This window comes from Cryptosporidium andersoni (assembly GCF_001865355.1).
Source record: "Cryptosporidium andersoni isolate 30847 chromosome Unknown contig_38, whole genome shotgun sequence".
NCBI classification, from domain to species: Eukaryota; Apicomplexa; class Conoidasida; order Eucoccidiorida; family Cryptosporidiidae; genus Cryptosporidium; species Cryptosporidium andersoni.
This window is the reverse complement of record NW_027122882.1, coordinates 1-13523: the sequence shown is the minus strand read 5'-3', so window position 1 is coordinate 13523 and position 13523 is coordinate 1. Positions and strand designations below refer to the sequence as shown.

Here is a 13523-nt window from a genome sequence, read left to right as displayed (position 1 = left end):
AGTTGGGGCATGATAACACATTGTTAGCGCCAAATTCAGGTAAACGCACAAAATATAAAACTTTTGGTACTCCTCTTCTTTACACCTTTAAATTGTCATCACATTAAAAATTAGATGGGTGCAATACTATATTACATAGTTTAGAAGTGAATACAAATGTATATATTAGTTTATTATTGGGAAAAAGGTATTATTTTTAATATAATAATAGTTCATAAGATTACTAGTACTTAATTTTATTCACTAATAAGAAACTTCTAATTTATTAGAAGTCAAATATAAATTTCTATCATAGCTCTTGATACTATATTGTTGTCTCTTATTTGACACATACATTGAATACGATAATAACATGCCCAATATTGCAACACAAGCAAGAAGAGCTGTTTCTATAAAAGCTTGTAAAAAATAATTTACTTCCTTGCATATAATACCTGAACTATCAATAAAATTCTCTTGTTTGAAATTTGTTTGATAATTAATACTTAATAAATTCAATTCCAAGATTATTTCTAGGGATACCTGAGAAGATGACTTACTTTTATCTGTTGATAAATTTTTTTCCTTATCTCTTTTGTGTAAGTATTCAATTAAATAGTCTAATCCCTGATTTATTTGATCCAGAGGTATAGTACAAGTCTTATTAAATGTGTAAATAAATTTTTCACTAATTCCATCAATATATATAATATATAAAAGACCTGCTAAAATATTAGATCTAAGTATAGAATTTGTATTTGATGCATGGATAAAAAAATATCCAGGTCTCCATCTTCCCTCACCAATATAGTTAGAATTATCGAACCAAACGGAATTCAAAATATGTGAACTTGTGGCAACACAAGTATCTCCAAATTTGGAAGAAAAGGCTATAGGAGATCCATTATTAAAGTAAATAAATATTTGTTTATTAATTTCATCTTTACTCATTAAATGAATATCAATAGTTTTTGATGGACTACTAAGAGAGTGACCAAAATATTCAAATATAGCATCATTAATTGTAGATTGTTCTGGCCATTTATGGCCCCATAAAATATAATTATCTGTGATTTTTGGATCTGTATATATAGAATGAAAAAGGACTTTCATCACAGAAGGTGATCTATAGATAATATAAAAGCCTGAATTTACTAAAGAATGTCTCTCTTCCCATGATTGATCTTTACCTAATAAGTATACTAAACGATGTTTTTTTGAGTAATCTTTATATTCCAAATCAACTAAATTATTTGTCTTGTTTGTAATAAAGCTCGATATGTTATAAGCTTCATAATTATATAATAATCTTTCAATAGATACAAATCTATTAGTTATAATTATATCTGAATCAAACCAAACTGTATAATCACATACCCCAATATTTGTATTCCTTGGAGTGTATTGAATAATTCCATTATATTGAATACTAGAAGCCCTAGAACTTGGAATATCACGATATAAGAAGTCATGATTTAAATCCCATTCTAATTTTGATTTGTCAATATTATTAAATATAGAGTCAAATATATATTCATAATCCCAATACTTAAATATTTGGTTATCAAACATTTTAGATGAATTACTTTCCTTTCTAAACATTTTTTTAAAATTATGTAAATCCCCAAATAAAGTTTTTATAGTAGCAAAAAATTTTAAATAAAATCTAGGAATGTCCAAACCTACATTCAAATCTAGTGAAGCTTTTGAAAAAAAGTTGTCATCAAACATCATATATCCATATCCTTGATATCTAGCATATTCTGCTATAGTTGCACGAGATAAACTAGAACGAGATATCTCTCTTGGATTTCCATGTCCTTGAATAATACAAATCCTACGGTAATTCATCTCATATCTATATCTTATTATTTTCTTTCTATAACCTGGAGATAATAAAATAGCTCTATTTATTTTCATCAACATACCAGATTCTCCATTATTTTCATTAATATCTTGTCTTAAATATTTCATATTTACCAGTACTTCATTATAAGTATTATTTCTCATTATATCATCAAGATTTGAAAGATAAACTTTATTCCAATAAAGAATATCTAAATAGTCATATGATAAAATAGTCCACCATAGTTCTGTATTAGCTGAGCTATCTTTACTAAACAAGCTATAAACAGATGAAAAGTTTTTATCATTCAAATTATTATTCAGTTCAAAGCTAAAATTATCCTCTTGATTCTCAATACCCAAACTTACATCATTGGAAAATATGGAATTATTCAATATATTTATTTTACTAGTAAACTGTTTAATTCTTACACCAATTACTTTTAAAAAATCCCTCAAAATCTTTAATATAAAATTTACTGAGTCATTATTTGTTATAAGTACATTTATAAATTTTACATCAATTGGGCCCATACTTAAATTACGTCTTAATATATTATTAGTATATGCATGTGATAATATAAAACTAGTTCTATATATCCTTGGATTGTTGGTATTACTATATTGAACTTTGTTTTCTAAATTTATAATCTGTTCAATATATCTACTTAATTCTTCGTACCATGATGTTAATACTATACCATCATAAACTAATCCTATATTTCTTATAGTATCAAGGGAACCTTGAGAAAATTCAGATAGTTTATTCTTAAAATTATTTTGAATATATTCTATTAATATATTTAATCCATAATATAGTCTCCTAATCTTGATAATATTTAAAACTGAAACTCTATCTAAATCTGAAATCAAGCTAATATTTGCTATTTCTAAGCCATATGAGCTATCTAAAACTTCAACAGTACAGCCACACAAATTATTTCCAGAAACACAATTCATTTTCACTTGTGAAATTTGACTGTCTAATAGGAATAAGTGACATGACATTATATTAGATGCTCTGGTATTTAAAACTCTACTATTTATTAAATTTTGCTCAAAATATACAGAACTATTCTGACTTCTCTCATCTAGAGTTTCCAAATAGCGTATTAGACGAATATCTTTGCTTATATAATTTGTTTTAAAATTTACGTAATAATAATGTTTATTAAATTCAGTTACAATTGATGGGAAACCATGGAATAATATTAGAATGAGAGATATAACAGTTAAAAATAAAGAAGATTGGTACATAAATATTTTAGTGAATTTTGGTATAGTCTTGTATTTCCAATTCATTGATTATTGTCGGTATTCATCAATTATATAGTTAAGTAATAAGAGTTTGTGGATCTCCAGAGTAATTAGAGAATTAATTCAGCATAAAATACCAACCTGCAATTAACCCTTAATTCCAATAAATTACTTAACTTGTTTAAAAAAACTTCCTTCCCTTCTCTAACCAATAAATTTATAAAACACGAGATCATTGAATACATCATTTAGCGGGTATACAATGCTTCGGGTACCCCCACTTATATCTTTTAATTGGCATATGTAATGACTTATAATAAAAATTAGGAATAATAGAAATTGAAGATAAACAAATTTAAATATTTTATAACTAAATTAACTATACAAAGCTAACTTTGTAGAAATTATTCAGTTAGAACAGGAAATTTGAGATATACATAAAAATTTAAGGATCTTAGAATATTGGCTTAGTAATCCACATTTAACAAATACTTAATTATCTTTGCTGATGTAGATTGAAGATGTATCTCAGAAATATTAGCTTCCAAAGATTTCTTGTTACACCCAATTAAAACCTGTTCTATAGAATCTTTTATTATAAAACGCCAAATATGCGGTGTTTTCACTTGTCCCATACGAACAATTCTTCCAATTGCCTGTAACTCATCAGCTTCATGTAATAATGGATCTACAAATATTATGTGATTAGCTACAGACATCGTAACACCTTTTCCAACATTTAAAGTATTGCAAATTAATACTCTATTATTAGGAAATTTTATAAAATCACGAAGTATATGATAATCATTTTTGCCTCCATTGTATTTTTTGAATGAAACATTATTTATAGATAATGCAGCACATAAAAGATCTAAAGCCTCCATAAAATCTGAAAAAAGAATAATTTTATCGTCTTCATTTATCCTGATAAAACCATCACAATATTCACCTTTAAGTATCCACTTTACATGTTTTACAATAGCTTCAATCTTTGTTCCAAATGTACCTATTAATTTTATGGAGTGAATTTGATGAAAATTATCAAAATTAGTGTCTATATAACTATATGAATCTTGTTGTAGTGTGTTTGAAGGATTTGACGATTGGGTATCATCTGGAATAATTAGTACTACATTTACATCTGAAAATTTTGTTCTACATGTTGGACACTTTCTTTTAACCTTGGTGTTTTTTTTAATAATTTTGTAGCAATCTATACAAAGAGGATGAGCACAAGGAAGTAAAACTTGAGATTGAGAATCAATATTACCTAAACATATTGGGCATATATCAAATTCTATAGAATTGGGATTCATTGATAAGATGATATCTTTACTTTCCAAATTTTTAGCTTCATAATCATTTAATTTAGTTTTATTTTCTGAAGAATCTTGTATATGATCACTTTTATTATTAATATTATTTAGTTTATATATATTTTCCTCCGATAAATTTTCATGTTGATTGGAATATCTAGATTGTTTTTGTCTTAGTGCCAACAGAAATCTTTGTTGAGATTTTAATAATTTTCTGAAATTAATAATTAGATTTCTCTCACTTTCAAATTGTCGTTTAAGTAAGGGAATCTCATTAGGATGAATAATATTGATATGATTTGAATATTTGGATTTGGTATCTAAAATTTTGATCCGTTGTTTACAATCAAACAATTCCAGATAAGAGTTTACAAGCTGTCTTTTAGATGATATATAGGCTTTTGTATTAGTTAATTCAAGTTTTAAGGTTTCCAAATATTTAATATGAGAATTACATAATTCTTGGATCTTTAGAATATCATTCATCCTAAAATATCGCTTTAATTCTTTTTGCAATATTTTAAGCACATATATAGTCTCTGAATCCCGTAAATATGTTGTATCTGAAATCAAATTTGTAACAAAAAATCCACTTTCATCAATTATTTCATGGTCTATAGTATGACTAGTACTACGTGATTCTACCTTTCGCTTTATAGTATATATACAATTTTCATAAACTTCAAAATATTTTTGTAAGGTACAAAATGGGCATATAATATTCTTATTCGAAATATCATTTATTTTTTTATAAAAACCCTCCTTTTTAAAATCACTCAATGTATTTTCATCAATATTTTTTCTGAAGCAAATGATGCAAGATGACACTTTTGCTAGTAAGTCATCAGATGGCTTACATTCATCAAATTCCAAATCTTTAATGTTATTATGTAAATTTTCACGAGAATCTTCTAAAGTTCGAGTCCTTGAGGTAAGTAAAGTAATCAACCCATTAATAGAACGGAAGAAAGGTAGTTGATATTTTGTATCAGAATCTTTCGAACTTCTATACTCATAAATACAATCTCTAACTCTATATAATAAATTTTCTTCATCTTCTCTACTTTTTAGGCTATTAAATATGCACCACCAATTCTCTATAGAATTTCCATTCTTAAAACTATTTGATTTCTCAATGGATTTGTAGAAAACTTCACGTTTTTCTAAATAATCCTCATTAAATCTATTTATATAGCGTTTTTCAAGTTCATTACATTCATCCAAAAGTTTTTTAGAGTCAAATATATTACCTTGAATTTTAATTTCTCCCTCTGAATTCACTACTCTGGTTAGTGTTTCATGAAGATTCCATAAAGTATGTATTTGTTGAGGAATATCAACTCTATCATCATTTCTAATATTTAATACCTGAACATAATAATTTAATGCTTCATCTAAATTATTTTCTATAATACATATTCCTGCCAAACCTAGGGTGTTCATTACATACTTACGAACTGAATCCTCAATTTCTATTCTACATTTATTTAGAAGACGATCTAAAACCTGTTCCATAGTCATAATATTTATTCCATTTGAAAAAGATGAATTTAATGTATTCCCTTCAATATGGATATCCTTGAAGTGTTTTTTATATTTTATTTTGTGGTTTGTATTCCGCAATCCCATTGATCCTAATTGTGGGTGTATACAAGCCAATCGTAACATTAAAATAATATCTACTTCCTTAGAATTTCTGTTAAATAAATAATCATAAACTTTAGTTTCATTTGTTTTACTTAAAATAGTTTCAACGACTTTGCGTGCTGTTTCATATTGTTTCAAATAAAAGAATTTTTCAATACAAGATAAAGCAAGAATTGTATTACCATAAAAGGGTTTTGGAATACTCAAATCAGTCTCTACATTTTTCATTAGTCTCCTAAGAAATAAAGGACCAATAAGTTTGTCTAATAACTCTAGAACTTGAATAATAACACCTTTTTGGGGAAATATACCAAGCTCATTAATATTAAGATTATTTTCAATTTCTTCCGTATTTAGGTTCTCAGAAGTAATTGAGTAATACTTTTGTTCTGTGCAATTTATATTAATATTAGCTTCTAAATCCTCGCTTTTAGTTTCTAATCTTTGATCACATATTTTAGGAAAATTACCATTATTTGTATGTACCTCATCCCATGCTAAATTTAAATAATCAAGAAATTTTTTAAACATTGACTCTCCTACAAATGGTAAACCTACTGAAGATAAGGTTGTCAACAAACCTGATAAGTCATTACTTATTGATCTTACAATAGGAGTTCCAGTAACGCACCATTTATGGATACAGTAAAGTCTACTTGTCATCTTAGAAGCAAGAGAGTATCCCTCTGCCATTTGAGCTTCATCTAAAACAATACGCCACCATTCTATATTTGTCAAGAGTGATGGAAATATTGGATATGCTTTTTTATAACGTAAAGACTTTCTATTATTAAATTGTTCTTCATCAATAGCATGGTGTATATCTTCACGCAAAGTTTCATAAGATACTAGTACTATATCAAAAGTTGCAAGGTCATAACGGGTTTTAATAAATTCCCAAGGTTTACTTTTCGATAAGTTATCTTGAATTACTTTTTTTCCTTTTATAGTAGAATTAAATAGTTCACTTTTTGAAGCTAATTTTTTAAGATACATTTGTATTGTTCTTACACCCTGATACTTTGCCACAGATAAACTTCCAGCATATGTATGTTTAAGAATTTCATCTTCCCATTGATCTATAATACTACCTGGAGCTATTATAAGAGTGGTCTTAGCTGATATACTCTTGGCCTTCAAGTTATCACATATAGGACACATAAATTCATCATTATTCAATAATTGATTTATGGGAGCAATGCCACTAGTGCAGCATATCTCGTGAACATAAGTATGACAAACATTACAAGCTTTAATTCTCAATGAATTATTTAAAGTACCACAGGGACACTCAACAATTAAATTACCTTCATTATTTAAAGATATTTCATTAGCTAAGTTAAATAAAGATGTATCAAAGTTTTTTTGTCTATTCAAGATTACTTTAGAACTAGTATTAGACAATTCAAATTTTGTGTATATATCTTTAGACTCAATTCGCCTATTTAATAATATTAATCCAATAATTTCTAAACTTTTTCCAAGACCCATTTCATCACAAATAAAACCTCCACGAACAATATAATTACCACCTCCTGGAGGTATATCTATACATATATCACCAGTTATAATATTTCCAAATAACTTTTTTCTACTGCACAAAGGTTCATAAGCATCTGGGAGTTTTACTAGGTACCAATAAGGTTCATAATCAAATTTCATGCATATACCTTGTTCTACACGTGCTGCAAAATAAATAGCATCTTTCTGATATGTACGAGGTTTAGTCATCAAATTTTCTGGTTGTTTCCAATCTCCCACAAATACTTTATTTATGATATCAACTTGGATTAACCTTGAATATATATCATTTGGCTCAAGTTTTATTGCTTTATCCATTTGTTTAGTAGTTACAATTGGAATTTTGAATTTATCTGGATCTATCCATGCTAAAATTGTTTTCAGTGCCTTACGAGAACCAGGAATTCTCATAATATACTTATTATCTAAACAAAGTACGTGTAAAAATATCCTAATATTCACAAATATATAGGATGTATTAGTATTTGATAGAGAGCTATTCATTTCAGTTATATCTCCAGAGTAGATTAACTCTTTACATAAACTATTTTCCCTAGATCGCTTTATACTCTCAATAGTAGCTGTAAAACTTAATAAACCTGATTGTTGTAATAGTATTAAAGCTTTTCTCACTTGAATTGGAGGAGAATGAGGGTATAAAGAAGAATGTAGTATATTTCCATAAGCTATCATGTTTATCTTATCACAATTTACAGTTCTACAATTCTTAGATTCCAAAACAAAATTAGATAATGTAATGAAAGCTCTAGAACTACTCAAATTTGATTCTGCATATTCTACTTTTAATGACTTTTTGTTTATTCGAAAGTCATGTAATAAATCTTCTGTATCTTGATCTTGTTTGTCCCATATAAGCCTTACTCTATTCCAAACCTTAATTAGACATAGTAAATCTTCAATATTAACCAATATATGCTTATGTATTATATATTTAACCTTTTTTTTAGAGTCTGTAATCTTATTTTCTGTATTATCAACTGTGTTTTCTATTTTATACTTTTTTGCAATAGCCTTCTTTCTAACCATTTATCCAATATATATAATTAGGAATTTTCTAATGTATTTCAAAGCTATCTGGTAGTTTTAATACTCTAAAATATCTCCATATCTTCTAATCCTTTACAAAATATGGTATAATACAAGTATACCATTGGTCAAACCACGTAAAACCCGCCTAGTAGTAAAACGTGATTCTGTTATAACTTCTTAATTACTTAGTTTTGGGACGTTGTCCTAGATCTAAATTTTTTAAAAGCTATATAATACTGAGGTGCAGCCATAAGTACTTAAAGATGAGCAAAAGATATGTTCAATTAAATGCCCATATAGGACAAGGTACATATGGTAAAATTGAAAAGGCAAGAGATACTTTAGATGATTCAATAGTAGCAATTAAGAAGGTCAAACTAACAGATATTGCAACTGATATAAAAAATTCAAGACAAAAAATTGGACAGTGTGGGATTCACTTCACAGTCCTACGTGAACTAAAAATAATGAATGAAATTCACCATCCTAATACAATGGAACTACGAGACGTGTTTGTACAAGGAGAGTTTATAAATGTGGTCATGGACTATATGGAGAGTGATTTAAGACGTGTATTTGAAGATCGTATACGCTTTTCAGAAGCTCAAATTAAGTGTATTTTGCGGCAAATTGTACAGGGAGTAGCAGAACTACACAAATGGTATATTCTTCATAGAGATTTAGCACCTGCAAATATATTCATTAATTCCAAAGGTATTGCAAAAGTAGGTGATTTTGGTCTAGCTAGAAGCTTTGGTCAACCAAGGCGTGAATATACACCTGAAGTAGTTACTTTATGGTATAGAAGTCCAGAATTATTATTAGGAGCAACTAAATATAGTGATGCAGTTGATATGTGGAGTATAGGATGTATATTTGCTGAATTGTTGTCAGGTGGAAAGCCTCTATTACCTGGAGAAGATGAATTAAGACAATTAGGGAGGATTTATGAGTTGCTCGGAACACCATCAGATACAAATTGGCCTCAGTCGAGAAATCTTCCTTTATATTGTGAATTTACTCCTCGAATGCCTCAACAACTTAAAGATATCTTCCCAAATGCTTCAGATTCAGCTATTGACTTGTTAAGATCACTACTAAAATTGAACCCATTGGAAAGAATAAGTGCGAAAGATACTTTAAATCATGAATACTTTAACAATTTTCCTTTGCCTTGTGATCCTTCCGAATTACCTCTTATGTACTTGCGCGAATCTTAAGTAATTAGTTTAAATTTCAAATATAATAAATACTATTTCTTTCTATATAAATATTTTTGTATATAATCTTCAAAAATCACTTGAAATATTTGCAATCATAGCCTTTGTTTTGCGATATTCTCTGCTTTTCTTTGATCCATAATTACCTTTAGAGTTGTGATGCTTTTTATTATGATTAATGGCTGCGCTCCTAATCTTTGCTCTATCCGTCCTTTTCTTTTGTGGTAGCCAATATTGCATAATTTTTGCATTCACATCATTTTCAGTTATCTGATTATCTACTTCACCCTCATCTGTAAGTGTTTCAACATCACTTTCTTGAGAATTAGATTCTGGATCACTTTGGTTAAAACCTTCAGACTTTATCTCATATCTCCTATATTCCTTTATATTTAAATTGTCATCTATTTCATTTTCAGATAGATTTGATGAAAGACTATTAATACTTACATTATCTTCTATAAAAATTTTATTAGTAAAATCTTGACACTGTATAACTTCATTGAAAGTTGGAGCATCTATAACTTCAATACCGAATTTCTTTCGGAATAAATCCTTAATACATCTAATATCTCTATTGAAGTACATATCAGCGTTAATATGAGTCGTATTTACTATTTGAGGAAAGTCAATTAATGTAATATTTTCATCTTCATTAATTAATAGATTGAATTCATTAAAGTCGCAATGAATAAGACCACAATCTGCTAGTCGCACAATCATTTTCATAAGACGCTCCAAAACTTCATGAGGACTCTTAAGCTCTCTAACTGTGCTAAGTGGTACTCCATAAATAAATTCCATTACAACAGCATGTCTATTGCAGTCTATAGGTTCGGGAACAGATATATCTCCTTTATCAAAACCATTTTCATATAAAGCACGCATGCAACTATATTCTTTTAAAGCTGCTAATCTAGAAAGATATAACCAGGAGGATGTAGTTCTATTTCTTAAATAATCTCTAGTATTCTTCACATTTCGAAAAGATATTCTACCTAGTCTATGCAGTTTCAAGCAAAGTAATTTTCCTTCCTCATTACTAGCAATATGAATATCGCTTTCTTTACCTACACCTATTCTACGACCAACTGAAGATAAAACTCCTCGTTTAGATAAAGCTCTTAATGCCAGAAAATCATAACCTAAATATGTCAATTTATAACCTTCGTATACTTTGCTATCCCGTGATACCAGCTTATTTCTAAGTAAATTCTGAAGAAGTCCATACGATCCTGTATGTCGCAAATTACCTATAGATTCAATAAGTTGGACTGGTACCAATTCATGATTCTTCATACCCATTTCTACAGCTGTTAATATTCTCCACTCATCCTTATTTATAAAACGTAAATTAGTAACATCTAATTTCATAGACCAAAGATTATCTTAATTATAAGCTTAATTTTCTTAAAATGTACTAAAATTATTTTCTATTTATTTTATACAGAAATAACCCAAATAACATAATAATGAAGTCAGATGTGACAATTCCTTTTAAAAATAACAATCCGGCACCTATACAACGGTATACAACATTTAAGCGGTATAGACACTTAAAAAAATTCTTATTTTACTTGATCTAGGCAACAGGCTATTATTCTCCGCATAGTCTAAGCAAGTTTAACTCTACCTACCTTCGTTGAACACACTTTTAAATCTGCAATTTTATACTTTTTTGCAGAATTAGTTCTAAATATGTATTTGTAGTGGAATTTGCATATATGAAGTTCCGCAATAATAATGGTGATATGAAAAAAGGTATTGAAATATTTGACGATACTGAGCTTGAAACAGAGTCTGAAACATGTAGAACTAATAAAAAGGGAAAATTAAGCTCAGGAAATTCATCAAGAAATTTCCGATACTCAGTATACACTGCAAATCAAAAAATGAGTCAAGGAACAAACTTGATGACTCGTACATTATGGACTATAATATTATTATCAACATTCTTCGTAATTTTGGCAGCAGGACATACTTATAGCTCAATATTGGTGCTTATTCTAACCTCTGCAGTTTATCAGGAAGTTATATCACTCAAACGGAGTAATGAAGAAGATAAACATTTACCACTATTTTATACCCTTAGATGGTATTGGTTTGGAGTAACTTTATTTGCCACAGGGAAATTATGGTGGATACCATTAATTGGAATTTATAGAGATTCTTGTACTTTATTTAATATTGTACTATCTTATCATTCTATAATAAGTTATAGTGCTGCTCTTTTAGGCTTAATGGCCTTTATTTTATCTCTTAGAAGATATACTTTGAAATATCAATTTTCTCAGTTTGGTATCATGATTCTCACTTTATTATTAGTTGTAACTCAATCAGTATTTATGATTGCTAATATATATCGTGGATTAATGTGGTTTATATTACCTACTATTTTAGTTATCTGTAATGATATATCAGCTTATATATGTGGAAAATTATTCGGTAAAACTCCACTATTTAAATTATCACCCAGAAAAACTATGGAAGGATTTATTGGGGCCTCAATTATAACAATTCTAATTGCTATTTTCTTGGGAAACTTTCTTTCTAAATATCAAATTTTTATTTGTCCTCAAAATAATCTTTTAGAAACTCCATTCTCAATGTGGAGTAATCTCACTTGTGAACCCAATTTAGTATATATATTCCAACTCTATGAAGTACCTTTGTCATTACAACCTATAATTGGTAAGTCAATATATATCTCTAAAGCACAAATGCATGCTATCTTCATTGGAATATTTACAGCCTTTGTGGCACCTTTCGGTGGTTTTTTTGCTTCTGGATTCAAAAGGGCTCTACATATTAAAGATTTTGGTACAACTATACCTGGACATGGTGGAATTACAGATAGATTTGATTGTCAAGTACTAGCTGGAGTGTTTACCTTTTTATACATTCGAGCATTTTTGTTCAAAAATCCTAAGTCATTCTCTTTAGATTTCATTATCAGTGCAGCAAAACTATTATCTAAACCTGATATTATACGTTTAATCAGTATACTGGAAGCTCATATAAATTCTTTTAATTCTACTTATTCAGTTTAATCTACATTTTTTTCTAATTTTTTTATTCATTGAATTGATTAATTACCATTCTACTACCTATTGCTCTATAAGAGAAATAAGGAGATCTCAACTAAGTGTTTATTCTAATAAACAATTGCTTACAACACTCCAAAAGATACAATCCAAATTTTAAATATTTAAGCAGAAGTTAATTAGATCTAATAGTATAGTATTTAATAAGATCTAAATATCTTTAATTGTTTTCTCACCTGAAATATATTGTGCACCTACTATTCTTTGTATACACCCCGAATGTACTTGTTTTTTATTCACAATTATTTATCACTTAAAATGTAAGAATTTTAAAAGAAATGAGACTTTATATTTTGAAAATACCTCATATTTCATGGTTACAACTAAACATCTATCAATCTTATATTTTTATCTTCAAATATTGCAATATCCTTCCACCAATCCCAATTTCCATCATTTTACTTAACCAAATACTCATAGATAATGATACTAGTATGAACTATTGGAGAAACAATGTTCAGTCTTTCTTTTATATTATTTTTGTTGTCACCCTTTGTGGGATTATTTCGCTATTTATCTGAGTGTCTTCAGACAGTATGATTTGTTGTGATTTCTTTAAATATACCCATATTCAAGGTTGGGTC

General features: G+C 28.2%; 5 protein-coding genes across 5 annotated transcripts; 2 read left to right on the top strand and 3 right to left on the bottom strand.

Moving 5' to 3' along the window:
* Positions 1-243: 243 nt before the first annotated feature.
* On the bottom strand, positions 244-3081 carry cand_005030 (uncharacterized protein; the record flags this gene model as incomplete). Its single annotated transcript, XM_067210745.1, has 1 exon — positions 244-3081. One exon carries the CDS (start codon positions 3079-3081, stop codon positions 244-246), a length of 2838 nt encoding a protein of 945 aa, XP_067067271.1.
* Positions 3082-3548: 467 nt separating this feature from the next.
* On the bottom strand, positions 3549-8612 carry cand_005020 (helicase conserved C-terminal domain-containing protein; the record flags this gene model as incomplete). Its single annotated transcript, XM_067210744.1, has 1 exon — positions 3549-8612. The coding sequence occupies one exon, from the start codon at positions 8610-8612 to the stop codon at positions 3549-3551; it is 5064 nt and encodes a 1687-aa protein (XP_067067270.1).
* Positions 8613-8878: 266 nt separating this feature from the next.
* On the top strand, positions 8879-9835 carry cand_005010 (cell division protein kinase 10; the record flags this gene model as incomplete). The annotated part of the gene is made up of 1 exon (XM_067210743.1): positions 8879-9835. The coding sequence occupies one exon, from the start codon at positions 8879-8881 to the stop codon at positions 9833-9835; it is 957 nt and encodes a 318-aa protein (XP_067067269.1).
* A 69-nt stretch (positions 9836-9904) lies between these two features.
* cand_005000 (RIO1 family protein) lies at positions 9905-11209 on the bottom strand (the record flags this gene model as incomplete). Its single annotated transcript, XM_067210742.1, has 1 exon — positions 9905-11209. One exon carries the CDS (start codon positions 11207-11209, stop codon positions 9905-9907), a length of 1305 nt encoding a protein of 434 aa, XP_067067268.1.
* A 350-nt stretch (positions 11210-11559) lies between these two features.
* On the top strand, positions 11560-12885 carry cand_004990 (phosphatidate cytidylyltransferase family protein; the record flags this gene model as incomplete). Its single annotated transcript, XM_067210741.1, has 1 exon — positions 11560-12885. The coding sequence occupies one exon, from the start codon at positions 11560-11562 to the stop codon at positions 12883-12885; it is 1326 nt and encodes a 441-aa protein (XP_067067267.1).
* Between the last annotated feature and the right edge of the window lie 638 nt (positions 12886-13523).